Source organism: Macaca nemestrina, chromosome 16 (genome assembly GCF_043159975.1).
Source record: "Macaca nemestrina isolate mMacNem1 chromosome 16, mMacNem.hap1, whole genome shotgun sequence".
Taxonomy (NCBI): Eukaryota; Metazoa; Chordata; class Mammalia; order Primates; family Cercopithecidae; genus Macaca; species Macaca nemestrina.
In genome coordinates, this window is record NC_092140.1 from 77,718,407 (window position 1) to 77,746,209 (window position 27,803).

The 27,803-nt window shown below is 40.7% G+C and overlaps 2 protein-coding genes and 1 pseudogene across 6 annotated transcripts in view; 1 reads left to right on the forward strand and 2 right to left on the reverse strand.

Moving 5' to 3' along the window:
• Positions 1–22,280, forward strand: part of LOC105490773 (prolyl 3-hydroxylase OGFOD1-like) — a 57,661-nt pseudogene extending 35,381 nt beyond the window's left edge.
• Positions 1,094–8,671, reverse strand: LOC139359188 (syncytin-1-like). Of its 2 annotated transcripts, none has more exons than XM_071081642.1 (2): positions 7,638–8,671; positions 1,094–2,262 (listed from the first exon to the last, which is right to left on the reverse strand). In XM_071081642.1, exon 2 carries the CDS (start codon positions 2,257–2,259, stop codon positions 1,417–1,419), a length of 843 nt encoding a protein of 280 aa, XP_070937743.1. In that variant the 5' UTR covers positions 2,260–2,262; positions 7,638–8,671; the 3' UTR covers positions 1,094–1,416. The 2 variants fall into 2 exon arrangements, with proteins under 2 accessions (XP_070937743.1, XP_070937744.1); XM_071081643.1 differs by lacking the exon at positions 7,638–8,671 and adding an exon at positions 7,538–7,591.
• LOC105490713 (fibronectin type III domain containing 3A) overlaps positions 16,985–27,803 on the reverse strand; it is a 223,432-nt gene continuing 212,613 nt past the window's right edge. For all 4 annotated transcript variants that reach the window (XM_011756595.3, XM_011756594.3, XM_011756596.3 and 1 more), the window contains 3 exons: positions 25,115–25,281; positions 23,513–23,640; positions 16,985–19,692 (listed from right to left, as the gene is read on the reverse strand). In XM_011756595.3, coding sequence (XP_011754897.2) covers positions 19,378–19,692; positions 23,513–23,640; positions 25,115–25,281 — 610 coding nt within the window. In that variant the 3' untranslated portion in view covers positions 16,985–19,377. The remainder of the gene's footprint in view (positions 19,693–23,512; positions 23,641–25,114; positions 25,282–27,803) is intronic.

Sequence of the window (27,803 nt, forward strand, 5' to 3'; positions counted from 1 at the left end):
TCTCGTTTAATGGTGGTAATGCAATGCCTTATATACATTTGGAGGGGAAGGGGTTGGGCTAAGGCGGAAATGACCTCATTGTGGAAGGCGTGGCCAGATAGGCTTCGGTTTCTCCGGTGGGACCTCATGTTGTGCCTGCGCTGTCAGGTAGTCTTTTCGAGGCGCGGGAAAAATGAATGAAGAAGAAGCAGGAAGAGCGCCATCTTTTAATGGCGGTATTAATACAGGGAAGAAGGTAAATCTAGGGAGAAGGTGTGGGGTGGAAATGAATATAGCTCAGGCGTTTAATCTTTAATTATTATTCGCTATGGCCGGGGCGTGCAGCTCCGGACAGGTCCCCTTTTTTATATTTTTATGACAAGAAAACCCCTCGGGAACTGCGCCTGTCTTAGGTTGGGTCAACTCACCCCCACCTTCTAGGCCCGTCATGGGATAAGGCAGCAGCAAGGGCGGCCCTCCTGTCTTAGGCTCCGATGGAGATAGTGTCCTCTTACCCGTCATTGACTGTCCAGTTCAGCACACAGGGGAGGTGGTCTTATTAAGGTAAATAAGACTCACCATTTTCAGTCATCTCAAGGCGATGATAATGAACCTGTATAGGTTTGGCCTGGAAGGCCTCGATTTGTTGTCTGACAAATGCCATAAGCTTATTAAGGATTATAGGCCCGAGAGTGAGGAAGAGTAGAAGAGTGAGTAAAGGACCAAGAAATGGCAGGAGATAGGGGAGAAGTCCATCGAGTCCAGTCCATAGTGGATTGGAGGCCAGGCCTTTTCTGCGCTTTTCTAGTTCTTCTTGCAAAGTTTTTATCTTATCTCTGACGATTCCGGATTTGTTGGCGTAAAAACAGCACTTTTCCTGTAAAGCCAAACATATCCCTCCCTGTTCTGCCGTTAACAAATCTAGACCTCTTCTATTTTGGAGAACTACTTCAGCTAACGAGTCTACTTGGTCTTGTAAATCTTGTATAGTACTGGATAAGGTCCGTACATCTGAGATTAATTGATTGGATAATTTAGTATATTGGGTTAGTGAGACTCCTAGGCCTGTGGCTCCTGTAGTAAAAGCAGTGGTGATTCCTAGTCTAGCCAACAAGGGAATAAATTGTATGGCTCGTTTCGGTCTATAAATAAAATGTTCAATAGCGGGGATGGGGATAGGTTCATCTCCAGGGATGATATCAATGTCGGGGAGAAGAGTGGCCAGAACACAAAGCCCTGTCCAATTTGTAGGTAGATACGTATATGCCATGTTGTTTCCACAAACGAAAACCGAGCCATTTATAGCACACAAAGGGTTGGTGGCATTGATTATGGAAGTACAGTTGCCAAACACAACATAGCCTAAATCAATTTCTTTAGTGTTATTATATGATGGTGAAAAGAGGCAAGAGGAATTAGAAAACGTCATCGGTTGAACTAAGAGTGGGGGGTAATAGGACAGGAATTATTTACTAAGGATTCATTTGAGTAATTGACATAGGGCAATGAAAGGTTAGGTATGGCTAGAGGAATAGGGGGGCCCATTTTAAGACAAAGCCAACAATCGTGGGCCAGGCTTGTATTGGACATTTGAAGTAAATTGTAAGTAGCATTGAGGATATCAAAGGTTTGGGCATCGAGCCTAAAATTATCTCTAAGCTCAGGCAGGGCTAAAGGGTGATATTGAAGTTCAGGATATGGAGCTTTATGAATTTCTTCTAATTTTTTCTGGACGGTTTTAATTCTTGCAATATCTAATGGGCCTCCTCCATCAGAAATGTGAATGGGGGCGGTAGTGCTCCAACAAACAGGCTTTCCTTTTTGGCCGTTACAAGGAGATTGTACAAGTTTATTAGTGGATCCTAATACTTGTACGTCATTGATGCCTCCAGTTTGTGTTTTTAGTAACGTGGCCGTATAATATGTTCGATTGCCTGATTTGCATTGTTGATAGGAGGTATAACAGGAACTATGTACAGAAGATTGGAAAGAGCTACAAGGGCATTCTAGGAGCGGCCCGCTAGGTGAGGTATCTCTTGGGGTAGACTTACATTTCCATAACTGGTTTGGCATTAGGTAAGCTGTCTTGCCCGTGCAGGTCACCTGGGTGATTCTATCTGACGGAGGTTCAGATATTTGTCCCCCTCTGCAGTCACAAGGCTGGCCGTATTGTTTTCGTAATAATTCTTTTGCCTTACGAGGGTCACCAAAACCTGCATAGACTGTCACTATGTTATATAGAGCGATTATTCTCCAAAGGAATTTCATGTTAGGCTTCATTTTCTGAAAAACAAGAAGGAAAGAACTTCTCAGGGAGATTTATCTTCCCTGGACTGACAATGGTTATGATTTATTTGTCTTACCAATCTTTCAGGCAGCCATCTGGCTGCATCATTTTTTTGTGAGAAGATGCATACTGAGCCTCTTCCCCAAATTAAAACTGGATCGGGGCCATGCCATGAACTATCAAGTGGATCTTTCCATTTTACCATTGCAAACTGTTTTTGAGATTCAGGATGCCAGAAACGGTCGGCAGCTGATTTTCCATGACTGTCCAAATTTAAAAAATTAAGGATAAACAGGGCATGATTGAGTATGTTTCTGGGGGTACCCTTCACGGGGTACCAGCTCCCCCCTTTTAATTTTGTGATAACAGTTTTTAATGACAGATGAGCTCTTTCTACTATACCTTGTACTTGGGGATTATAGGGAATGCCTGTGGTATGTTTAATTTGTAGGGTATTACAAAATTGTAAGAAGGTTTTGGCTATATAACCGGGGCCATTATCTGTTTTGATTTGTTTGGGTATTCCTAAAATAGAAAAGCAGTGTAATAAATGAGCTATGACATGTTTGGTGGCCTCTCCTGTTTGGAGAGTTGCACTGATGAATCCACTATAGGTGTCTATGCATACATGGATATATTTTAGTTGACCGAGTTCTAAGTGGTGAGTAACGTCCATTTGCCAAATTTCGTTGGGGATGAGTCCTCGGGGGTTAACTCCTAGATGGGGAACAGGTAAATATGTTATGCAGTTGGCGCATTGTTTAACTATTTGTCGAGCTTGTTCTCTGGTAAGTTTAAACATAAGTCTTAAGGTTTGGGCGTTTAAATGATGTAAGGCATGTGCTTTTTGCGCTTGTTGGAAATTGTCTGTAGTGACTGTGGCTATGGTTTTTGTTGCCGTGTCAGCTGTTGCGTTACCTTGTGTTAGAGGTCCCGGTAATCCTGAATGTGCTCTAATATGCCCAAGAAAAAAGGGAGTAGTCCTTTTTCGGATAAGTTGTTGACATTGTAAAAATAGGTTAGCTGTGTCTGAAATATGTTTAATTTGAGACACGGTCTCTAAGAGGGGTATTGAATGAGCCAGGTAGGCGCTGTCTGTATAAATGTTAAGTGGCTGACAAGGAAAAGCTGATAGTGCTGCAATTATAGCTTGCAATTCGACCAGCTGAGCTGATGTATAAGTGGTCTGGAATTTAACGACTACATTATTGTAAGTGTAAGCAGCAAGTCCTGTGGAAGATCCATCAGTGAAAATTAGTAATGCGTCATTGAGAGGTTCTTTACTGGTAATATGGGGAAATACAAACGCATGAAGTTTACAAAATTGAATAAGTTTGTTAGGTGGGTAATGGTTGTCAATCGCGCCAGTATAAGAAGCGCAAGCAATTGGCCAGGCTTCCGTATTTTGTAACAGCCAATGGATGCGTGATTGAGTGTAGGGCTGTATAATGGTAGAGGGTTCTATTCCAAAGTATTTTCTACTGTTTTCTCTTCCCAAGATAATTAGATCAGCTATGGCATCATAATAAGGCAACAAAACCTTTTTAGGGGAGGAGGGCAGGTGTACCCACATAATGGGATTGTTCTGCCAAAATAGGCCAGTAGGGGTTATTGTTGTGTTAAAAATAAGGAATATTAATGGCTGAGAATAATCAATACCGGTAACAAATTGTGTTGCAATGGCATGTTCTACCTGTTGGAGTGTTATTAATGCTTCTTTAGTAATGGACCTGGGGGATTTTGGATCAGAGTCTCCTTTTAATATATCGAAAAGAGGTTTTAACTCTCCTGTGGTGAGCTTTAAGTACGGTCGAAGCCAATTTATGTCTCCCAGTAATTTTTGGAAATCATTTAAAGTTTTTAAATGATCACGACGTATAACGGCCTTTTGATTAATGATTTTGGGTCCATTAATCTGGAAACCAAGATAAGTGTATGGATCTTGTAATTGTACCTTTTCTGGGGCTATCTGTAGTCTGGCTGCTGTTAACTCTTGTTTGAGTTGGGCGAAGCACTGTAAGACTTGTTCGCCAATTTCTCCTGCTATTAAAATATCATCCATATAATGTATAATATACATTTGTGCCCATGTTTTTCTGACTGGCTCTATAGCGGCAGCTACATATTTTTGACACAAGGTAGGACTATTGGCCATACCCTGAGGTAAGACTTTCCATTGATAGCGCTTCATTGGTTGTTTAAAATTTGTAGATGGAAGACTAAAGGCAAATCTTTTCTGGTCAGCAGGGTGAAGGGGAATTGTAAAAAAGCAATCTTTAAGGTCAATAATGATTTTAAAATATTTTTGAGGAATCGCAACCGGTGAAGGCAATCCTGGTTGTAAGGCACCCATAAGGATCATAGTGATATTTACTGCTCTTAAATCTTGTAAGAGTCTCCGTTTACCAGACTTCTTTTTAATAACAAAAATAGGTGTATTCCAAGGGGAATTACTTTCCTCAATATGTCCTGCTGCTAGTTGTTCCTGCACTAACTGTTGGGCAGCACTTAGTTTATCATTGAGTAAAGGCCACTGATCAACCCAAACGGGCTCATCTGACTTCCAAATAATGGGGTCAGCGCACCTTTGGGGTGCAGGTATGTCAGTGGCCTGAGCTAAAAATTTCCAAACCCCTTTTTATCAAGTTGTCCTGAAACCAGTATAGGCTGTGGGATACCGTTGTCTCCTTTTCCAAGACCTTTACCAGGGGTGTATCCTTGAGTTAACATTTGTGCAGTAACTATATCATTTGGACTACACATTATAATTTTCATTTGAGAGAGTAGATCTCGCCCCCAAAGGTTAACAGGTAGGTAAGGGATGACAAATGGCTTAATGAGGCCTGAATTGTTTTCTTTATCTGTCCATGTTAGGTATTTAGAACTTTGTTTAGGATTACTGCTTTGTCCAATTCCTCTCAAGTGAGTTAAAGTTTCTGTGGTAGACCAATGAGAGGGCCAATCTTCCTGTTTAATGATAGTTACATCAGCCCCTGTGTCTATTAGTCCAGTGAATGCCTTCTCGTCTAACCATAAGGTTAGAGAGGGTTTTTTATTTGTAATTGGTTGCACCCAATATATATCTGATGATCCGAAACCTTTTATATTTCTATTAGAGTATTGGATATTATTATCTGTTTTAACCAAAGGTAGCAGGAGTAACTGAGCTATTCTAACTCCTTGAGGGACAGTAATAATACTATCAATAGCTCTGGCCATAATTTTAATTTCTCCTTCATAATCATTATCGATAACTCCAGGGAGGACTTGTAAGCCTCTCATGGTGACACTACTTCTTCTAAAAGTAGCCCAAAAGTGTTAGGTGGTAAGGGTCCATATATTCCGGTATTTAAGGTTTGCGGTCCCATTTCAGGTGTTAGTATTGTGTGGGAGGTGGAACTGAGGTCCAATCCTGCACTTCCTGGGGTTGCTCTACTAAGCTTTGAAATGGATTGCTGTTGCTGGCTGGAACAAAGCTGACTGCCCCATATGCTTGTTTCAGGGCCTGAGGCTGGCCCCTCATCCCGTTTCCCTGCCTGGGGGGTAAAGGATTTCCTTGACTGTCAGTTTTAGATTTACATTCGTTTGCCCAGTGCCTTCCTCTTTTACACCTTGGGCAAAGGCCTGGGATTTTTGCTTCTGGACTCTTATTTTGGTTTTCACAGCAATCTTTTGCAAAGTGTCCCCTTTTACCGCATCGAAAACATCCCCCTTTATCTTTACCTTTGTTAATGAGGAAATCTCTTACTGTTTGGCCGCTAAAAGCGGCGGCCATTGCTAGGCCTTGTTGATATGAGGGCCCAATATCTGAACAAAGGCGAATGTATCCTGTTAAATCTGTTTTCTTTCGATAAGGTCTGATTGCCGCTTGGCAGGCGGGGTTAGCATTTTCATAAGCTAACTGTTTAACATAATCTACACCCGTTTCTGCATTTCCAAAGATTCTACCTGCCGTGGTCATAAGTCTATGCACAAAGTCTGAAAATGGCTCATCGGGTCCTTGTTTAACCGCTGTGAGCGAGGCCCCTGGATCTCCTTTAACGGGAAGTTTTCTCCAGGCCTTTGTAGCAGCAGCCTGGATTTGTGAGAACAGTCCAGGGTCATATTGCATTTGGGCCTGAGTGTCTGCATAATTACCTGAACCAGTTAACATATCAAAATCCCAACCGTTTCCTGCCTGTTGATTTCTTTTAGCTGTATCTCTACAATTTTCAAAGAACTCTGACTTCCAAATTAAGTGGTCTCCCCCAGAAAGAACTGCCCTGACTAAGGTATTCCAGTCTGTAGGAGTGAGCCAATTCTCAGCTACAGATTCCACTATAGCAAGAGTATATGGAGCAGTAGCCCCATACTGAGAGGCAGCAGTCTTTAACTCTTTTATAATAGTAAAATCAAATCCAGTATGATGCCTCCAAGCCTGTCCCTGTTCATCTATGGTTTCAGTGACCGGAAAAATGTCTTTGGGGGAGGAGTCTTCTCTATGTCGGCTAGCAACTAACCCCCCTCTTGGAACATGTTGTCCAGGCCGCTGAAGTGGGCGCAAGGAACCCTCCATAGTGTCTGAGTTAGGTATTTTTTCATTTCCTGTTTTTAGCTTTTGGAGCCTAATTATCAATGATTGATGTAACTCTTCAAGTTTAATCTGTTCTTCTAGTTGAGCAATTTTTTGCTTTAATTCTTCTTTGGGATCTATTGCTGCCATAACAATGGGCGCAGAAGCCTCATTATGTGTCTTATTATATGGGGGTGGGTATGAAGAACAGGGAGGCAAATCAGGGTTGTGATATTTAGCCGCCTCTTCCTCTAAATCATCCCAATTTATATCCGATTGATTAGGCTTATTAATTTCCTCCTCCTTTTGAAGCATCTGTAAAATTGGGTATTTTTTTGGTTTGTTTTCGTGTGGTATTTCTTTATCTGTTACAGAAGGAGACTTGATTTCCTCATGATCACTTTCGAGGGAAATGAGATCTTCCTCCGTATCTTGCGGAGGCTTTGTGAGGTTAGAGCGGGAGCTAACCTTTAAAATATGCTCTGTTTGAGCGACTGCAGCCATGACTTGCGGATTGGCCTCCTTCTTATCTATTAAATCTCTAATGAGGTTCCAATAAGAGAAGGCGGTTACAGGAATTTTTTCTGGCCCAAAAGTATTATAATAGTCCTGAAAACAATCCCCTACTCTACGCCATCTTTTAATATCAATAGTTCCTTCCTGTGGGAACCAAGGGCAAGTGTCTTTTACAAAATCAAAAAATTTAAACAAATCATTACCTTTAACCTTTACTCCTCATATCTTTAAAGCCTCTTTTAATTGTCCTACATATATTTGATGTTGGCTTAATTCTTGTCCCATTTCGGACGCGTCACTTACCTTCGATTCTGACGCGGCAGGTTCCCGCGGTGATCGGAAGAGGTTGACTCCTTTTGTCTTCGTTAGCGGTCGACCGTCCTTTGGCGTCCTCTTCCTCACGGAGTCCCTCGTTTCCAGGTCCCTGTTCGGGCGCCACGTATCCCGGCCCGCGGGATAGTCAGTGTAGGCCCTGGAGGAGGGGGTGGGAATTTGGGGAACAAGAGACACGAGAAATGGAGACAAGACAGTGCTCTGATCAAGTCTCGTTTAATGGTGGTAATGCAATGCCTTATATACATTTGGAGGGGAAGGGGTTGGGCTAAGGCGGAAATGACCTCATTGTGGAAGGCGTGGCCAGATAGGCTTCGGTTTCTCCGGTGGGACGTCATGTTGCGCCTGCGCTGTCAGGTAGTCTTTTCGAGGCGCGGGAAAAATGAATGAAGAAGAAGCAGGAAGAGCGCCATCTTTTAATGGCGGTATTAATACAGGGAAGAAGGTAAATCTAGGGAGAAGGTGTGGGGTGGAAATGAATATAGCTCAGGCGTTTAATCTTTAATTATTATTCGCTATGGCCGGGGCGTGCAGCTCCGGACATCGACGGACCTTACACCTCATGGCTGCCAGGGCCTGCCAGCCTTCCTCCACCTCCACTTCAGTCAGCCCTCTTTCCGACCTCCGCCCACTCTCTTTTTAGCTCTCTTCCCCTAGCACCTCAGTTCCGGTAATTCTTCAACCCACTGCGACCTCCGTCGGTGGCTCCTCCTTCCTTTTCCCGGTCCCTTGCCTGCCCCATGTCTTCACTTTTCTTCCTTTACCCAGCGGAAATTCCACGGTCAGTCGCCATCACGCCCACACAGACGCCCTTGACTCCCTTGCTGTTTTCTCCATTGTCAGCCTCGTCCATCTGCCAAGAGCACCACAGCCCTGGTGAGGCCCAATTCCCTGCCCACTCCTTGCGGGCTCCCACATGGTGTTGTTTCACTTGAAAGCACAACCTCTAGCAGGGTGCTTCGTTCCCCCGGCCCTCCCAGCTCTCACCTGACCTCATTCACTCTCCCACCGCCAGGCTACTGGTTTATACCCCCTCCTGTCTCCTTAGACCCAACACCCCCCACCACCTCCTTTGGGTGGTTTCCTTGCACCCTGTTTCTCTGAAGATGACTACCACACCCCCACCTCCGCTCATGCTCCCCTGGGACAGTTGGTGGTACTTGCAGTTGAAGTCAGCTCTGCCCCTTAAGTGCTCCTTTCTCCTCCAGATATCACTACCTCAATTCTCTCTCTCGTCATCAGTTTTTCTCTTCTGGATCATTTTCATGCAAAACTCCTCAAAATTGTTTCTGTACTCACGGTTTCCACTTTTTCTTCCTCCCTGTCTCCTCCCCCTAGGCAGAGAAAATGTAATTTCTTCATTTATAGTTGATTTGATTTTCCCCTGTGCTCTCAACAAGAGAAATGAATGCTTTAGCCCAGGTAAGGCATGGTCCAGGCAGACCAGTGAAGCAGCCGCTCTGGGCAGTGTTCAGTTCTCTCAGACATCACGCCTTTCCCCAAGGTGGCCCAGGTGTATGGGGAGAGGGGTCAGTGGCTTAAAGCTAGAGGGAGAGGTCCTTATGAAGCTTCATGCTGGCTCCTGGGGTGTGAGGGGCTGGCATTTGCTAGACTTCAGTTCCATGTCCCCTTCCTGCATGGTCACCAGTGGCTCTGCTAGCCTTGGAGGCAGGGGCCTGTGGTTGCTGAAGAGGTGGCTTCTTTCTTTCACTCAGATGATGCTTCCAGGAGCACTCTCCATGGCTGTCATGGGCTGCGAATTCCTGAGTCTCTTTGGTTTTTCCCATTTGCTCCTTGGCCAGATGGACTACCCCAGCCTCTGCTGAAGGCTCCCTTTTTCCCTTCCCCACCCACCATGGTGGCGCTGAGGCAGGCTCACTGTGTCTGCAGTCAGCATCCTGGCTGTTGTGAATTACTCACCTCCACTCAGGCACTCCCTCTCTCTATTGTATTTTCTCCATATTGCTTATTATCAACTGACATACTATTTAATTTACTTAGTTTTTTGTTTATTATCTATCTCTATCCCCCAACATTATGTGCACCAGAAGGCAGGGCTTTAATCTACTGTGTTCACTGCTGTTTCCTTAGTGCCTGGCACAAAGTGAGAATTTAATAAATATTTGTTAACTTGGAGAATGAATGAGCTTCTGCAGAACCAGGTACCACTGTTTTCTTTACAATTCCTAGCAGTTAAAACAGTGCTCTGAGTGCAGTGGGTGCTCAGTAAATATTCACTGAAACTTCAGCTGAAGACAGAATAGTGACATGGAGAGGTGGAGACCCAGTGGGCTTTTTGGATAACATTGCTGTGCTGAGGTTCAAACAACGTGGCCCATAGGACATATCTGAGCTCTTACGATGAGTTGGCATTCAGTGTTTTAGGAAGGAATGGGACCAGATCTGTTTTCTACTTTGTGTTTCTGTAGACATTCACCAGCTTCCTGACTTCACAGTTCATCTAGTGAGAAGAAGTTCTCAGTAGACCAGGAGCATGGGCATCTCTCTTCTCTACTCTTGGAGTACCTCTCCGCCTGTAACTCATGTGGGGCAAGAGTGGGTCTAGGTTTGGCCCGGCTGTGGCCTGCATCCCCAGAGGCAAGAAGTTGGTGTCATCAATAGGCTTTTGGCCCCGGGCTGGAGGCCTCACTGGTTGGCTTTTGATGAATATAGAGGGATGACCTGGATGAATATAAAGCTAATGCTTGCTGTTTGCAAGGCACTGTTCCAAGTCCTTTCATATCTGAATGCATTTCATCCTCCACAGCAATCTAAGGCAGCAGGTTCTTTTAGTATCTCTATGTTAGAGACGAGAAGAGCAAAGCACAAAGAAGTGACCCCAGGTCACTGGGACAGCCAGTAAGGGTGGTGCTGTCCACTTCCAGAGTCCATGGGCATAACCACTGCGCTGGGTAGCCTCTTGCTATATAGACCATGGCACCACCGGCTGCAGAGAATGCTAGGTTATGATCTGGAGTCTGCTGGGAAAGTGTCTTCCAGTTTGTATCTCAGAAACCAGATTTTATGGGCAAATTGAAGATCTGGAAAGTTGTGAGGAGCATTAAAATAGATCCATAACTTGTATAATAGCTTACTTATGGAAGCTTGTAAACACTCCACAGGCTTTACACTCTTCTCCCCACATAAGAGCAGGGCATGAAGTTTGTAGAGATGGGGTCTCCCTAGATTGTCCAGGATGCTCTTGAACTCCTGGTCTCAAGCGATCCACCCTCCTCTGCCTCCTAAAGTGCTGGGAATACAGGTGTGAGCCACCAAGCCTGGCCATTTCATAATGTTTTGAACCAACCTTTTACAATTGGGAAATTTCATGTAAAGTTCTGGATTGTTAGCATGATATCTTAGGCCTAGGCAGACCAAATTCTTTAGTAACTCCCAAGGACATCCATAAAATATTGCTGTAAACCAGACACATGCCGCAAGCTGAGAGGAGTGGTAACATCCAGGGAGGTGTGGGAGTTTGAGAAGGAAGCATTGTCTTGCAAAACTGGAAGCTGTGGCAGCTCTGAGCTCATGTTCCCCAAAGGCTGCCACCTGCAGCCTGTAGGCTGGTGCCACTCTGCAGGCACCCCACAGCTGTCACCACACACAAGGTATTTGTGGCTTCACACTCAGCCCCTTCCTCATTCACATGACCCACTGGGTCCTCTAGACCCCAGGCACCAGGAAATGGTATCTTTAGTAAAATGCAGAGATAGCAAAGCTGGCCCTGGAAGGGAGCCCCTGGCAGAGAAGTTCAAGGCCAGCTATTTCCCAGTCTCACCACATTGACGGGGGACTCAGTCTTTCCTAGGTTTTCTCTTTACATGGCAGGGACACAGTAGGGCAAATTCAGGCAAGACTTTTGTGGAGTGTGGGTTCCTATTACTCTGTGGCTGTTGCTTTAGCACTTTTCTTTTCCTTTTCTTCTTTTTTTTTTTTTTGAGACGGAGTCTCACTCTGTCGCCCAGGCTGGAGTGCAGTGGCACGATCTCAGCTCACTGCAACCTCTGTCTCCTAGGTTCACATCATTCTCCTGCCTCAGCCTCCCGAGTAGCTGGGACTACAGGCGCCCGCCACCACGCCCGGCTAATTTTTTGTACTTTTTTTTGTAGAGACGGGGTTTTACCGTGTTAGCCAGGATGGTCTCGATATCCTGACCTCGTGATCTGCCCGCCTTGGCCTCCCAAAGTGCTGGATTACAGGCGTGAGCCACCGCGCCTGGCTCGCTTAACAGTTTTCTGTTAGTCCTAGTTTCTCCTGAGAGACAGACAGGCTCAGCGCGGCAACAATTTCCAAGGGGGATGGGTGGTGGAGAGGGAACAAGTCCTTGGGAGGGTGGGAGGCAAAAGAGGTTATAGGCCTTATACTACTGGATATGAACATTCTTACTGTGCAGCTGCTGCCATTGGTAAACTGTGAAACTGAAAAGGTAATTTCTTCTTTAAGACCTCTGTGTCATCCTAGAAGGATTAAGAATGAGATAGAGCTGATAACTTTGGTCTGGGCAGGCCAAATTGTTTAATCGCTTTCAAGGACATCCGTAAAATATTCAGTTGTAAGCCAGGCACGTGCCACGGGCTGAAAGGAGTGGTAGCATCCTGGGAGGTGTGAGGGTTTGAGAAAAAAGAGACAAGTTGGCCTGTGTCCTTAGCAAAATGAACTTATTGACTACGTCAGTTTTATGGACTTGATGCCCAGGATTCTCTAGTCTTATGTTACCTGTGTATCAGTTTATAAGCTTTATATTCCCTTCTTAAGCAATTCAGGTGAAATTCACATAAAATTAACCATTCTGAAGTGACAAACGTATTGGCATTTTGTGCCCTCAGTGTTGTGCAACCACTGCCTCTGTCTGGCTCCTGAGCATTTCCATCAACCCAGCACCCACTGAGCAGTTACTCCCCATTTCCTCCTCCCTCCAGCTCTGGCATCCACTAATCTGTCTCTATGGATTTACTCATTCTGGATATTTAATACACATGGAATTGTACAATACATGACTTTCTGTGTCTGGCTTCCTTCATCATAGCGTGTTTTTGAGGTTGGTCCACATGGTAGCTATATTCATTTTTGAACATGTCAGCGTGTCTCAGTTGTGGTAAGTGGTAAAAACGGCATATTCATCCTTGGATGAGTATTTAAGATGGGCTATTCTTAAGGACTGAGTGTGGGCTCAAAATGGTAGTGAAAGTATCAGGGTATGAAATTCAAGAGGAAAGAAATTAGGGTTTCTCATTTAGTCTGTTATGCTTGTACCAGATTCTTCTCATCTGATTTCTTTCTGTTCAATCCTTAGAGGGCTGTGGCTTGCTTTGCATATGATGAAGTGCTTAGCACAATGCCTAGCAAACAGGTGGTACTTAATCAATAAATGCTATCATAAATGCACTATTAAAGTCAATTAATATTAATTTTGATTTCCTAGAGTTTATACATTTTGGGCCAGACAGCAGAGGATAGTGGTCAAGTGAGGGAGCACCAGACCAATCACCTGGATCAAACCCCAGCTTCATCATTGATTGGCCATGAGACCTGTGGCAGAGAGCTCGACTTCTCTGTGCTGCAGATAATGCTTTTACTAGAGCAATTAAGAGGACTGTATGAGATGCCCAAGGTAAAGAACTGAACACAGCGCTTAGGACACATTAAATGTTCGACAGATCCTAGACATAATGATTTGAACGGGTCACGTGGCTTCAAAATCTGTTCGGTTTTGAAACTGTTTTCTCTTGGCAAATTTCCTATAATAAGTAGAAATGGCACAATCACCCTGTTTATGAGATAAAAAATAGTCATTACAGCATCTAAACATTTGAGGGCACCACTCTGGACACAGAATTTGATGACCACCTTATCGAAATCTTGGTTCTTTTGTTATTTTCTTTTTTCCTCCAAGTTTTTTCTCCCCCCTTAGGAGCATCAGAGAGAAACTGAGACATAAACAAAAGGGATACATATTCCCAAGGGCATATACTTACAAAATGTATATGAAAATAGAACATTTAAAAACTCTCTAAAAACAGGAGGCATCATCTTTTTTGATGATGGGAGTTAGGTTACAGAATCACTGCTTAAGTTTGGGGGAACTATTTTCTTTCTTTTCGTTTTTTTTGAGATGGAGTCTTGCTCTGTCACCGAGGCTGGAGTGCAGTGGCGTGATCTTGGCTCACTGCAACCTCCGCCTCCCTGGTTCAAATGATTCTCCTGCCTCAGCCTCCTGAGTAGCTGGAATTACAGGTGTGCACCACCATGCCCAGCTAATTTTTGTATTTTTAGTAGAGACAGGGTTTCACCGTGTTGGCCAGACTGGTCTGGAACTCCTGACCTCGTGATCTGCCCACCTCGGCCTTCCAAAGTGCTGGGATTACAGGCGTGAGCCACCGCACCTGGCCTATTTTCTTTTAAAGCCTGTTTACCTCCTTGAGCCACCATCCTGCAGAAATAATCTTATAATGGTGAGAAGCAAGGGATTTGTGTTGGAAAGCAACCCATGGAATGCTCAAACAGGATGCATAAGATTCTATACTCCTATTTCCAATCTACAGAAAAAAAAAGAGGTGACATGCAATCATACTGTCAATCAGTATTATACCCTACTTAAACCTGGACTCATGCTTAGCTGCTTCTGTGATGTTCCTATTTCCAGACTCTCCTTCCGCAGCCCAACATTTTAAACTCTTATCACGGTACTTGGAGTTGCAGCAATTAAGAGATGTACATGGATTTTAAAAGCACTGAGTCGAGTGTGGTGTGGCTCTGTACCTTGTGAGGAAATGAATGGGAAATGGCCAGTGGAGCCCGGCCCAACCCGGGTGGGAAAAAAGGGAAAGAAGGAGGTGATGGCAGAGTTTTCGAATGCTATCATGGAGGAAACCTTGAAAAAGCAGGTGGCTGAGGCCTGGAGCTGTGGGACACCATTCAGCCACGAAACCATTGTCAGGGACATGGACCCCTTTCTTCACTGCATGATCCCAAACTTCATCCAAAGCCGACTTCTTGGCAGGGCTTCAGAAGGAACTTATGAACTTGGATTTCCATGAAAACTCTAATGATTTATATAAGTTCCAGCAGTCTGATGATTTGAAGAAGAGGGCCTCACATCTCTGCTTTAAGGAAAATTCTGTTTGAAGATTTCTGGTCCTGGCTTTCTGGTATTTCTAAAATTTACTGGGAACCAACCACTGATGTGTCCTGTGCTAAATATGAATTCACTGATGCCCTGCTGTGTCATGATGATGAGCTAGAAGGGCGCTGGATCGCCTTTATCCTGTACCTGGTTCTTTCCTGGGACAGGCGCCTGGGGGGTACCCCGGACCTGTACAACACTGATGAACACTTTCAGCCGAAGCAGATTGTCAAGTCTCTTATCCCCTTATGGAACACACTGGTTTTCTTTGAAGCATCTGCAGTGTCCTTTCACCAGGTGTCCGAAGTCCTGTCTGAAGTCACGTTTGTCTATCAGTGGCTGGTTTCATGGTCCTTCACTGACTAGGCCTCCCAACTACTTTGAACCCCCTCACACCTTGGAGCCCTCATACCCCACAAGATCATGAAATTTTGTATGATTGGATCAACCCTACTTATCTGGCCATGGATTACCAGTTCAAACTCAAGAAGAGTCTGAAGAAAGTTCTAAAATTTTCCTGAAGAAATTTCTTAAGCCTGAGAAATTTGCAAAGGTCTGTGAGGCCTTGGTGAATGGAGATGTGGAATAGAGCAGCTGAGGTCCCCCTAACAAAAGGTTTTCTTGTTTTTTTTTTTAATCTCAGCTCACTGCAAGCAGCATTTCCCGGGTTCAAGCGATTCTCCCATCTCAGCCTCCCGAGTAGCTGGGATTACAGGCACCTGCCATCACGCCCGGCTAATTTTTCTATTTTAGCAGAGACAAGGTTTCACCATATTGACCAGGCTGGTCTTGAACTACTGACCTCAGGTGACCCGCCTACCTTGGCCTTCCAAAGTACTAGGATTATAGGCGTGAGCCACCGTGCCCAGCCAACAAAAGGCTTTATGAGAAAGCTGAGGAGAGGAAGCTTCCCGATATATTGAAGGAGTGAATGAAGTTATTTTGCTCTGAGGCACTATTCTTGCTGCTCTCCAACTTCACAGGCCTGAAGCTTCACTTCCTGGCCCCTTCGGAAGATGAGATGGATGACAAAAAAGACGAAGCAGCAGCCTCTGCTGCTGATAGAACTGAGGAAGGGACTGGCCATAGCCCTCCTAAGTGAGAGAATAATCAGGCAGCCATGAGCATCAATGGCCAACAGAGCCACGACCAGACAGACCCAGAGTCAGAGGAAAATGAAACAAATAATGAATCAGGTGTTCCCACATGCCAAAGGGAACTGAGGCGTTGGAAGACTGGTCACCACACTTCTAATTTGTGACCATAGCAAGGCTGATTTTGCCCTAGACTTAATTCTCCACTGTGGCTGTGAAGGCTGGGAGCCAGAATATGGTGGTTTTACTTCTTACATTGCCAAAGATGAAGATGAAGAGCTGCTAACGGTGAATCCAGAGAGCAATTCTTTGGCATTGGTCTACAGAGATAGAGACTCTGAAATTTGTCAAGCATATTAACCGCTGAAGCCTGGAACAAAAGAAAACCTTCCCAAACACAACAGGTTTCTGGGACTTTTCATTTATCTATTATGAATGACAGCACTGGGCAAAGCTGAACAAAAACATGATCCTTCATCAATACTGGGAAGTCTGGAAGAGCTAAGCATGGAGTGAAGGAGAGCTACATGGTAGCTTGCCTGACAGTGTTCTTAAAACTGGTTGTCCTTTAATAGGACTCATAATGATTGTCCTCAACCTAGACGTTGAGCTTGAAGCTATGTACTTATCTTTTGATTAAAAAAAAAAAAAGTTGGCTTTATTTTAAACATTGAGTTCTCCTCTTTCCATACTGGCTTCTTCAGTGAATTTTTCAAGGATTTTTTTTTTTTTTATGGTGGTAAAATATTTATAACATAAAATTTACTAGCTCACCCATTAAAAAAGGAAAAAAAAAAAAAGCACTGAGTGTCCGTCCCCAGAAGGAAGTCCTTGGGATGGAAATTTTAATGGGGGATGAGTGAGAGAATGTTGGATTTTCTGGTGGAAGGCAGACCCAGCAGTGCCACTAACAGGAAGGTTCTGGGCCTCTGGTAGTGGGCGAAAGAAGGTACTGGAAAATAGGGATGTGGGAAAGGCAAGGAGAGGTTACGGATCTTCTTCCCACTGGGAAGTTTACCTTAGACTCACTGTATTCTTTATATACAGAAAGGAAGTAAGATATTTCATGAGTTGGACAAAATCAAGTCACTAGGATAAAACTTCTAATTTCATTCTTTACTGGGCTTTATATAATAAATATACATCCTCTCATGTTGATGATTTGTATACTGTTGGGAAAAATGTTTAAGCTCATTGGAAGAGGGGAGACCATAACATTTCATTTTCTTAAACAGGCAGCAAATAATGAATATATATGAATACAATAAACATATCTCAAAAAGAATGATACAACTTTTATTTTCCATGGATTTTAAAGATACTTTTGCTACATAGTTTAGGTATTTTTATGAGCTTTTTTTCATTTGTATGAAGTTCATTCAGCCTTATACAATTTTAAGGTGATATGTTTGGTAGTGTATCTATAATCTTTAAAAAGTTTAGAGTTTTTGGAATGTACAGTATATGAGGTAAAATCAAGATTACATTAAAAATTGTTTTCTCTTCTGCACTAATTTTGCAGTGAGGCTCAAATGGCAAGTATACTATTAAATGACATTTACTATCAAAAATAGGAGGTTCATTTGAATTACTATGAAAAACATAAGCCACTGTAACTTGACACAGTGGCACATTTTACCATTTTAGACATTCAACTATATATAAATCTCTGGGCTATTACACTCAGACTCATTTGTACTGCCAAATGTGGCACTTTAAAGAAGTTTCTAGAAAACAATCGCAATCACTGTTGTTTTGGGGGAAGGTTATCACCCTATACATAAGAGATTAAATTTAAATAAAATGTAAACATACAGTATATTATAGTGACAGGTCATTCTTACCACTTAGAAAGGCCAAGTTTATCCATTTCTTTTTTGAACAAGGGTTAATGTTTTTCTACAGCACAGATCATTTGACATAAAACTGTTACAATACATGCCCATTCTATTATAAAAGAAATTCTTCAGAGATCTTCAAAGCACAAAACATATGTTCTTTTTTCAAAGACTGACAGAAGTGCTTAATCACTAAAATGCCAACCTCAGCAACTAAAAATTAGTGATTTGCTATCCTAAAATTCAAATAATAAATTAAAAAAGCTAGTTACAGGTGTTTTACGGATAACAGATGTGCTAAAACAGGAATTGTAGATAGTTTCATTATAAACTGTATTATTACTGGCAGTCATTGACATCTAGGCAAGATGTACAATGTGATACTTGACAAAATTCAGTCTGATCATCCAATAACTCACAAATGCAAGCTCACAAAACATTAATGAATTATGCAATTGCAAAGTGCTCTAATGCAACATTAACCACATGCAATCAACAATTTGGAACAGTATCCAAACAGACATTATACATTAAACGTTTAGTTTTCAAGAAAGAAAGCAGCTTGAAGTTTACTGGTGCAAATTAATTTTGTCTTCAGATTTGGTGCCCCAAACAAAAAGGTTAGGTTTGATTATGAATTCTGATGGTGGTGGCAGCAGTTATGGGAGAAGCAGCAAAAACTTTTGGGAGTTCTTCAAAATTAGCCTATACCCGACAGAGTGAGTGTATGTGTGTAATACATATTTCTACACTTGTTATGTGTATATGTGTACACTTGTTATATGCCATATATGTACATGTATACCCTTATACACGTACATATAGTTCAAAGGTTCACAAAATAGAAGCCAAATAGGTTTGAAATTCAATTTACTTTTATGATTACTTTCTAAAAAGTATTTAAAAGCACTCAGTTCTTTTCCATGTTCTCAAGACCCAAAGAGGTACTTTTTGAGTAAACATCAAAATATTTTTAGGCCAAGTAAACTGTCTGTGCTTTCTTTAAGTACTTATCTGTGAATTCATGAAAATATATTTATAATGAAGAACTCCACATTTATCAAAGAAGCTTTACTTCATGCATACTCTTTCATCCAGTTTTTGTTTCTAAGCCCCTCCAGTTACTCATCATAATCCCACTTACCAAATAATTAAGACAAATGAGGAGGTAGAAATATAGCACTAGATTGCTTTCACAGCATCAGACTTTAACATTTCATATAGCATGTTAGTGTAAATTCTATTCATTCTGATTTTTCACTTGGTAATAATCTTTAAAACAAAAAGATCAGGTTATCACTGTTACACTCATGCCGATTGGTCAAAATATCCATTCTAAATTGTTGCCTCTTAGAAAGTTTTTCTATAAGAAGGCATGTTAAAAAAAAAAAAAAAAAAAAAAAAAGAGAGAGAGGGAAAGAAAAAAAGAAGACCCACCCTAACAAAAAACCAAAATTGATATTTTTGTGGCTTGCATTCTAATAAAGTGCCAGCCTCTACCTAACAATATAAGCACTGAAAATGGCAAAAATGATGTGCTATAGTCTCAATGCCAGTGCTAAATGCCACTGTTTTTTATAAAAGCAATACAGAAATAATTTTAGTACATGACAAAATAAAATGTAATAGAGTTAAAAAATAAAGTTATATTTTCACTTGATTACAAAGTACTGAATGATAAAGGCAATCAAAATGGAAAAGAAAGCAAACAGCACAAGGATGACGGCAGCACACTGCTCGTCACTCAGTGCCCGTCGGGTCCTTGTGCTTTCCACAGTGTCTCTGTTGGTGCTGGCTGGTGGTTCAGTCCTCTGAGAGATGAAGAGCACTGTGGTGCTGTAGGGACCTACGAGATCCTGGTGTCCCAGAGAGTCTTGGCACTGGCGAATGGCACATACACGGAAGCGATATTCACAGTTCAGCTGAAGGCTGGAATACCGGAAGGAAGAGTCGGGACCTTTGTAAATCTGTTAATAAATTATTGGAAGGAAGAATTACGTGTGAAGGCTGGACAGAAAATGTGTTAAAACTGGCTAGTGTGAGAATTGTTTTTGATGTGAAAGCCAGTGAATGCCATTGATTTTATCTTTTAAATGACATGTTAAAAATACCTATCCATTAAAGTACTTATCTGTTTGTTGCATAGAGGCAAGAGAAATTTCAAAAGCGAGGATGTGAGATCTACCCTTATACGGTTCACAGATGAGTTAAGGAGTGCAGATGTGCCCCAGGGCAGCTAGAGAACAAGCAAAATCAGTCCTCAAGCATTTTCCTGCTTTTCTCAAATGTAAGAAGTCATTTTTTAATGAAATAATTCCATCAAAGAAGGGATAGTGTCTACTTTTGCTTCCCCCATTATGTCTTTATATAACTGATAAATTTCCATACAATTTCAAACATATCTGTTGAATGAAATGGCAAATGAATAAGGGGAGCTTTCTATAGGTGCCTATGGCAAATCACTGTATAAACTCCAGAGAGGGGAGATCACTTAGAATCAGAGAATAGGACCTCCTCTGCCATGCCTTACAAGGGAAATAAAAAGAATGAAATTCCACAGATTTTCAGGGGAGTGTGCTAGTAATTAACCCATTTATGCCAGAGGTTGCAATTTTTTTTTTTTTTTTGGGTGAAAAATCAGACCTTGGCAATAACCTTGATCAGTTGGATATAAATAACTACCACAAGCTTAGTGTTCCAATAATGGAACACTAGGCATAAATAGGTTAAGAAGATATATACTAGAACTGTTCACCCCTGGCATCCAAGGTCTGCTCCACCACTTCACACTCCAGATGTGATTTGAGACCAACTACCACAAGCATACTAGTAGTTAACATGTATGACAGTTATGAGGATGAAATGAACTAATGCTTGTTAAAGTACTTAGTGCAGTGCTCAGCATGCAGTCACTGCTCAATCTGTAGGAGCTATCATTTCCAATAATGAGCAACCTCCGCCCCGCCACTCATTCTGTAATTGGGAAAAAGGCTCATAGGGTTAAATGACTTGTCAGTTGAGTTTCTCCACCTAGTTGGTGGGCTACAAGTCAGATGAACCAATGCGTGGGGGCTTTCAAGTACTTTTAGCTGCCTCAATTGTACCTGTTATAAATCTAATTTTTTTACATATGGCTTTGCTCTCAAAGTAAAGTAAGATCTCTGTCTCATTTTTCTATCTCCAGAATCCAGCATATAGCAGGTACTTAATAAAAGGCCATTAAATTAGTGAATTATTGGCAATAAATAAAAATGTGGATGCTGATAACAATATATAAAGGAACTTATTGAAAGAAGTTTTTAAGAGAAATCTGAAAGAAAACGGTGACTATGCATTAGTTCTAAGGATGCATAATGTTTCAGGGAGTAGAATGTAGAAATGATCCATGTTTGGGAGATGGTACAGGTTGGGTATTCCTTATATGAAATGCTTGGAACCAGAAGCATTTCAATTTTTTTGATTTGGAATAGTTGCATATTTCCTAGTTGAGCATTCCAAACCTAAAAATCTGAAATTGGAAATGCTCCAGTGAGCATTTCCTTTGAGTGTCATGTCGATCCTCAAAAAGTTTCAGATTTTGGGTGGAACATTTTGAATTTTGGACTTTATTTGGGATGCTTCAACCTATAAAAGGATTCACTTAAAACAGAATGTTGTATGAGAAAGTAGTGTAAAATCGTATACATACACTGAAGTAAATTTAGTAAAAATTAAAAATATGTATTTGTCTTATGGATATAATGGATGATTTTTGTCTTTATATTTTCCATGTGTCTTCATATACCATTCCATGAACCTGGCAGTATTAGGTTAAGAAAGAAAAACCTCAACAAATGGCATGAGGGTGATAAATGAAGAGATCTGGTACAGACAGGAAGAATACATTAATTACACTAGTTGGAAATTTAGGTTAATTTAAAAGGGATCACTGTAGGTGTGTGACATTAAAACAGTGTTTATGGAATCCTAATCATGAGGCTGTGTGAAGGACTGAAGGGAGCTGAGTAGGACAGGGATTCTTGATCTATATGTAAAAGTGATGAGGCCCTGATGTAGTTTTATGGATTTAGAAACTTCTGATTAAGAGTTGATAGGAAAAAAAAATTCATCTAAGAATTTATAGCTTAGAGACCAAGATGATATTGGTATCCATGACACTGATGAAGTAAAGATGTTGGAGAGGAGATATTGGGAGGGAAGATGATGGGATCAAGTATTCAATTTTGTATTTCAGATGTGGGAAGACATCTAAGCAGGAAGAGACATAGTTGGCTGTAGATACAGGACCGAAGAAAACAGATTAACTTGCTCAAGCTAATTTCAGATGGTTTATACACCCAAGAAAAGTCATTCAAACAAGCCTCAAGCTTATCCATAAACTACTCAAATGTGGAGTCCCTATTTCCTTTAAACGTGTAATATAATTATAGTTTCTTTAATATTAATTTTGCTTCCTCCTTAGAAGGAAACCTACTTATCTGTAAATTACATTTCAAATCTAATTATCATGTCAATTTGCAGATGGTTTAATAAAGAAAAACAATTGCATGCCAGATTTAATCTGACTCTTTGGATCTTTTGTAATTTCAGTTAAGATATTACACAGAGTAGTTACAACAGCACAATACTGGAATAAAACAAATGAATAATCATTTTTTTTTTAGTGGAAGAGGAAAATATAAGACACAATGAAAACAACCCAGCTTAAAAGCCCTCAAAATTAAGAAGGTTACAGCAAAAAGGGAAAATCAGATGAAATGTATAGCTATTTAATTAGTCTTTGGAGTGGTATAAAAGCTCATTCTTTATAAAAGTTGTAACAAACATTGGCAACTCTCCACTCTATCTGACTGCTATTCTTGCTTTACCAGAAACCTATCTTTGAAACCTCTTGGCTAGGAAGGTGACACTTCCTCTAGGATTCCATTATAACTTCATGCCTAATGTCATATTTATGGCACTGCATTATGACTATTATTAATACTATTATTGTAAAAGCCTCCTTATTAGTCTTTCTAGTTCTGCCCTTGTCCTACTGTAGTTTTGACACTTTAGTCAAAACAACCTTGTGTCTGATCACATGAATACCCTTCTCAAAATCCTCCAGTGTCTTCTCATTTCACGTGGAGTAAAAGCCACAGTATGGCCTATTACGCCCTACATCACTCCATACCACCTATAGGCCCCTTAGGATTAACTACCCGACCTTATCCACTCTTCCCTTTGCTCTCTCTATCCCAGTCATACTGACTCCTTTATGTTCATCAGATTTAATAGGCATGTTCCTGCCTCAGCACATCTTCTTGGAACACTCTTTTCCCCATAGTCATCTCCTTTGGGCCATGCTGAAATGTCAGCTGAGTGCCCCAAATGAAATAAGACTCAGTGCCCTCCCCCTCCACTACTCCCTATTTCTTTTATCCAATATTGTTTTTTCTCCATTGCACTTATATCTAACAATATACTGGCATGTTCATTTGCTTATAGTGTCTTCTTTTCCACCAGAATATAAGTAAGCTCCATGGAGGCAAGGGACTTTTTGTTCAGTGCTGTATCCTGAGTGCCTGGCACAGAGTTCAATGAATACTTATCAGATAAATAAATAATCTGTTCAAGTGTAGTTCATACTGAAAAGATTTGGAATCTTGAGATCTCTGGAATATAATATATACTGAATACATGTTTATGAATTAGAAAGGTAAAGGTGGCCAAATCTTACATTGAAAATACATAAAAATTAAAAAAAGGTAAACATATGCATCCACAAATTAATATCTTGGTACATACCTGTTTGAATTCTGAATCTTTTCCTAACATAACTTGAAGACTGTAAATAACTGGATCACCTTTCATTGGTTGTAAACACTCCCATGTAATTTCACAAATGTGATCATTTACTTTCTCTATTTTGGGTGCTGTAGGAAACAAATATAAATAAAATCTGTTCCACTTGATTTTTAATTTGGTACATCATGCAGACACTTGTTTTAATAAAAATCAACAAATATTTAAAATCCACTTATAAACTTGAAATAAGTATCAGTGAATTTTTGAAATTTGCATCCAAAGAGGTTAAAATCAGCACTCTTGTATTCTAAGATATGGGATCTCACTCTGTCACCCAGAGTGGAGACAGTGGTGCAATCATAGCTCACTGCAGCCTCAGCCTCCTGTGCAGCTACATATACAGGCACATGCTACCATCCCCAGCTAATTCAAAATTTCTTTTGTAGAGAGGCAGGTCTCACTATGCTGCCCAGGCTGGTCTCAATACTCCTGGCCTTAAGTGAGCCTCCCCCTGCAGTCTCCCAAAGCACTGGGCTTACAGGTGTGAGCCACTGTGCTCTGCTTATAGTCAGCACTCTTCTTAAAGCTAAGAGACACTGAACTTGATGAGCAAACAGAAAAAGGACTCAGTGAAACTCTCAATATTATTAGAAAGACTATTCAAGAAGAGTTCTGCTTCTTCTGTTTAAGTACATGATCCAGGATATGGTTCTAGAAGTCTCTGTGATTAGTCTTCAGAGCAATTAACTATAAGACTTTTCAGCTAAAAATAGAGTGCAGCCCTTGCCAGAGTCACTTTAAAATAAGAACCCCTCTAAAAGTAAAAGATAAATGTATATACAAATGTGTGTAAATATGTGTACATGTGTGTGTAAAATTGACTGAAAAACCCACATTAATGAAGAATTTGTTTTGCGTAACAGATGACTAGGCTTTCCTTCTGAAATCTAAATGAATGTAATATCAACAAGTCAAAATGTTTAAACAATCAGAGTTTATAATTTTTTTTCTTTAAGCCAATGGCCTACCTATTCCATTTAGTATTTTTATGTTACATTATTAAAAACATCAGTGACAAAAGCCAGTACTTGTCTGAATATGAACGTGCCAGATAAAACAGCTTTTATTATTGAGTGGAACCCTCAGTAGAGTTGGGCTTGCCTATATGATTTTGTATAACCGGTGGACATATACTGGATGCTAAATTTTAATATTAGTAAACAAAGCATTTAGGAAAATACATTAAAAAGTAATTATTGGCCCGGCACAGTGGCTCACGCCTGTAATCCCAGCACTTTGGGAGGCCGAGGCAGGCAGATCATGAGGTGAGATTGAGACCATCCTGGCTAAGACGATGAAACCCCATCTCTACTAAAAATACAAAAAATTAGCCGGGCATGGTGGCTCACGCCTGTAGTCGCAGCTACTCGGGAGGCTGAGGCAGGCGAATATTGTGAACCCGGGAGGCGGAGGTTGCAGTGAGTCAAGATCGTGCCACTGCACTCCAGCCTGGGCGACAGAGTGAGACTCCATCTCAAAAAAAAAAAAAAAAAAAAAAGTAATTTATTATAAAAGAAAATAACTTCAGGATGTATAACTTACCTTTCAAGGCAGCTGGGACAGATTTTGGAGTAGTGAAAATATATTCTTGGGAGAGGGGACCTTCCCCAGCTTCATTACAAGCTTGAATACAGAATTTATAGGATGTTGACTCACTAAGTCTTTGTACTTTGTATGTATGACATGGTCCTCTGTATAGGGATACAAACCTAAAATGGAAATAACTATTAGATAAACCTTATACTACCTTATGAAAATGTTTTACAAAATAGTATAAACACACTTATTTAGGAACATTATTTAGGAGTGATAAGTTACACCAAAAGTTTGATGCCAGGAACTCTTTGTCACTTAAAATAAATCTCTGTTTTTCATCAGATGAAGAGAAATAGGATATTTGGTAAATTTCCCAATTTAACATGATTTACTGAAAGTCTGTTACTAAATTTCATATCCAACCATAACTGTTTCGTCTCAGGCTTCCAGTTTAGCTTTGTTTCTGAATACTATTTTGTTAATGTACATTTTAAAAGATGCTCAGAGCATCACAATTTTCATTACAAATTATTTCTAACTAAAGTCATATTAATAAAACTTGTCAAGTATGGCATAGAGAGCTGAGCTATGAGATTAAGTTTCTATTTTAATCTTCCTTGTCTTTATCTGAAAAAAAAAGAGAATTCTCAATTCCCAGGCAGATTTTTAGTTGCCTTGGTGATGTTTTTCTAGAGATTTACAAAAGCAGTATGACAATATATAATTTCCAATACATCATCCACTTGAACTGTTCAATGAAGTTGAATATCATATATATTTCTCCTAATATGTTACTATAAGTTGAATGCATCCCAATATTTTTGATTGGATGTTTCTAAAACTCTGGGAAATTAGAAAATGAATAATGAATGCTTATTCAATGCTAACAGTCTGAAAATTGTAGTCAAGTTAAAAATAAAGAAATATTTAATGACAGGAAGAAACAGTACTTCCAATAAGCAGTAATTGGATAAGCCTTGCCTTTTCAATCTCTAAATTTTTTTTTAATGACAGGAAAAAAAATAGTGGTAATACCACTGTTTAAAAAAGCTGAACAATGACAAAATCTGGATCAGGGAACAGCTAAAGTATCATTATGATACCATCCTCACAGCAAGTATATGTAGTTGTGAAAATCAAAGCAAATGAAAGTCATCAAAGATATGAAATTGATTTATTAAATGTGTGCATTAAAATTAACAGTATCATAAAAGGTTTTATTTATTTTCCACAACCAAAGGCCATGAGCCATATTCATACCCCATAACAAGTCTCTAGATGCAGCTGAATATTAAGTTGGAAGTTCTATAATAGAATAGAATTTATATTTAATAGAATCTTTATTCTATTATATTTCAACCAAACACTAATTAGACCTGTTTCCAGTAAGCCTTCTTGCACTACCCCAAATGTATGCCAGAAAGGGGAGGAAAAAAATTTAAACAGTTAATTTGCCCAGTAATAATAACATATATTAAAGATAAATGGCTATACCAAAAACTTCTATAAGGCAAATAATCTGTTTGTAGCGATAAGGCTACAAAGATTACATAAAATTCTGCCAAGAACAAAGGCTAACATTCATCGATACATAGATTTTAGGAAATGATCAATAGTGTTTGTTCTGTGTAATGTTCTTACTGGTGATATACTAGTATACAAAATTATTCCATGTTATTTTAAATGTATAAGTATTTCTGATAGAGAGTACTTATGTACAAGCATCATGAACATTCCATTGTTGAATATCTGGCTAAGATACAAACAACACAAAAAAGTAAATCTTTTTTTTTTTTTGAGACGCAGTCTCACTCTGTTGCCCAGGCTCTGGAGTGCAATGGCACAATCTCGGCTCACTGCAAGTTCCGCCTCCCGGGTTCACGCCATTCTCCTGCCTCAGCCTCCCGAGTAGCTGGGACAACAGGCGCCCACCACCATGCCCGGCTAATTGTTTTATATTTTTAGTAGAGATGGGGTTTCACTGTGTTAGCCAGGATGGTCTCGATCTCCTGACCTCGTGATTCACCCGCATTGGCCTCCCAAAGTGCTGGGATTATAGGTGTGAGCCACTGTGCCCGGCCAAAAAAGTTAATCTTGGGAAAAACTGTTACTAGTATTCTGAGTCCATCAGATACGGAAATTGTTTCTAATATATTCAGTGAAAAGCAGAAAAGCAAAATTCAAAATTCTTAAAATATTAAAGGATTAACAGCTGTGGGAGGATGTGGCATTGCTTATATGGAATATAATGTGAATAAATAGCCCTAGTTGGCATTAGAATGACTGTTACAAATATTCAGAGTTAACACTGTAATTCAAACACATGATTTAGTGCGGCAGTATATGGCACATTATATAGGAAATAGTACAACAGGTACATGAAGATGTAAAAGAGGCATAGAAAGAATCTGAATGAGACAGAGATTAGCAAAGGGACTAGATAATCACAGAATCTGAGATCACACAGTGAAAAACTGAACTGTACTCATTTAGTGTGCAGGCCCTGTTGTCAGGGGTGTGGAAAAGACTGAAACATAATCTCTGCCCTCAAGGATCTCAGAGGCCAGAAACAATCATAACAATTTACTATAAAATTGTTTTGGGGCCAGGTGTGGTGGCTTACGTGTGTAATTCCAGCACTTTGGGAGGTCGAAGCAGGTGGATCATGAGGCCAGGAGATGGAGACCATCCTGGC

Coding starts and splice junctions, on each gene's coding strand:
- LOC139359188 (XM_071081642.1), bottom strand. CDS start 2,259: ATGAAGCCTAACATGAAATTCCTTTGGAGAATAATCGCTCTATATAAC.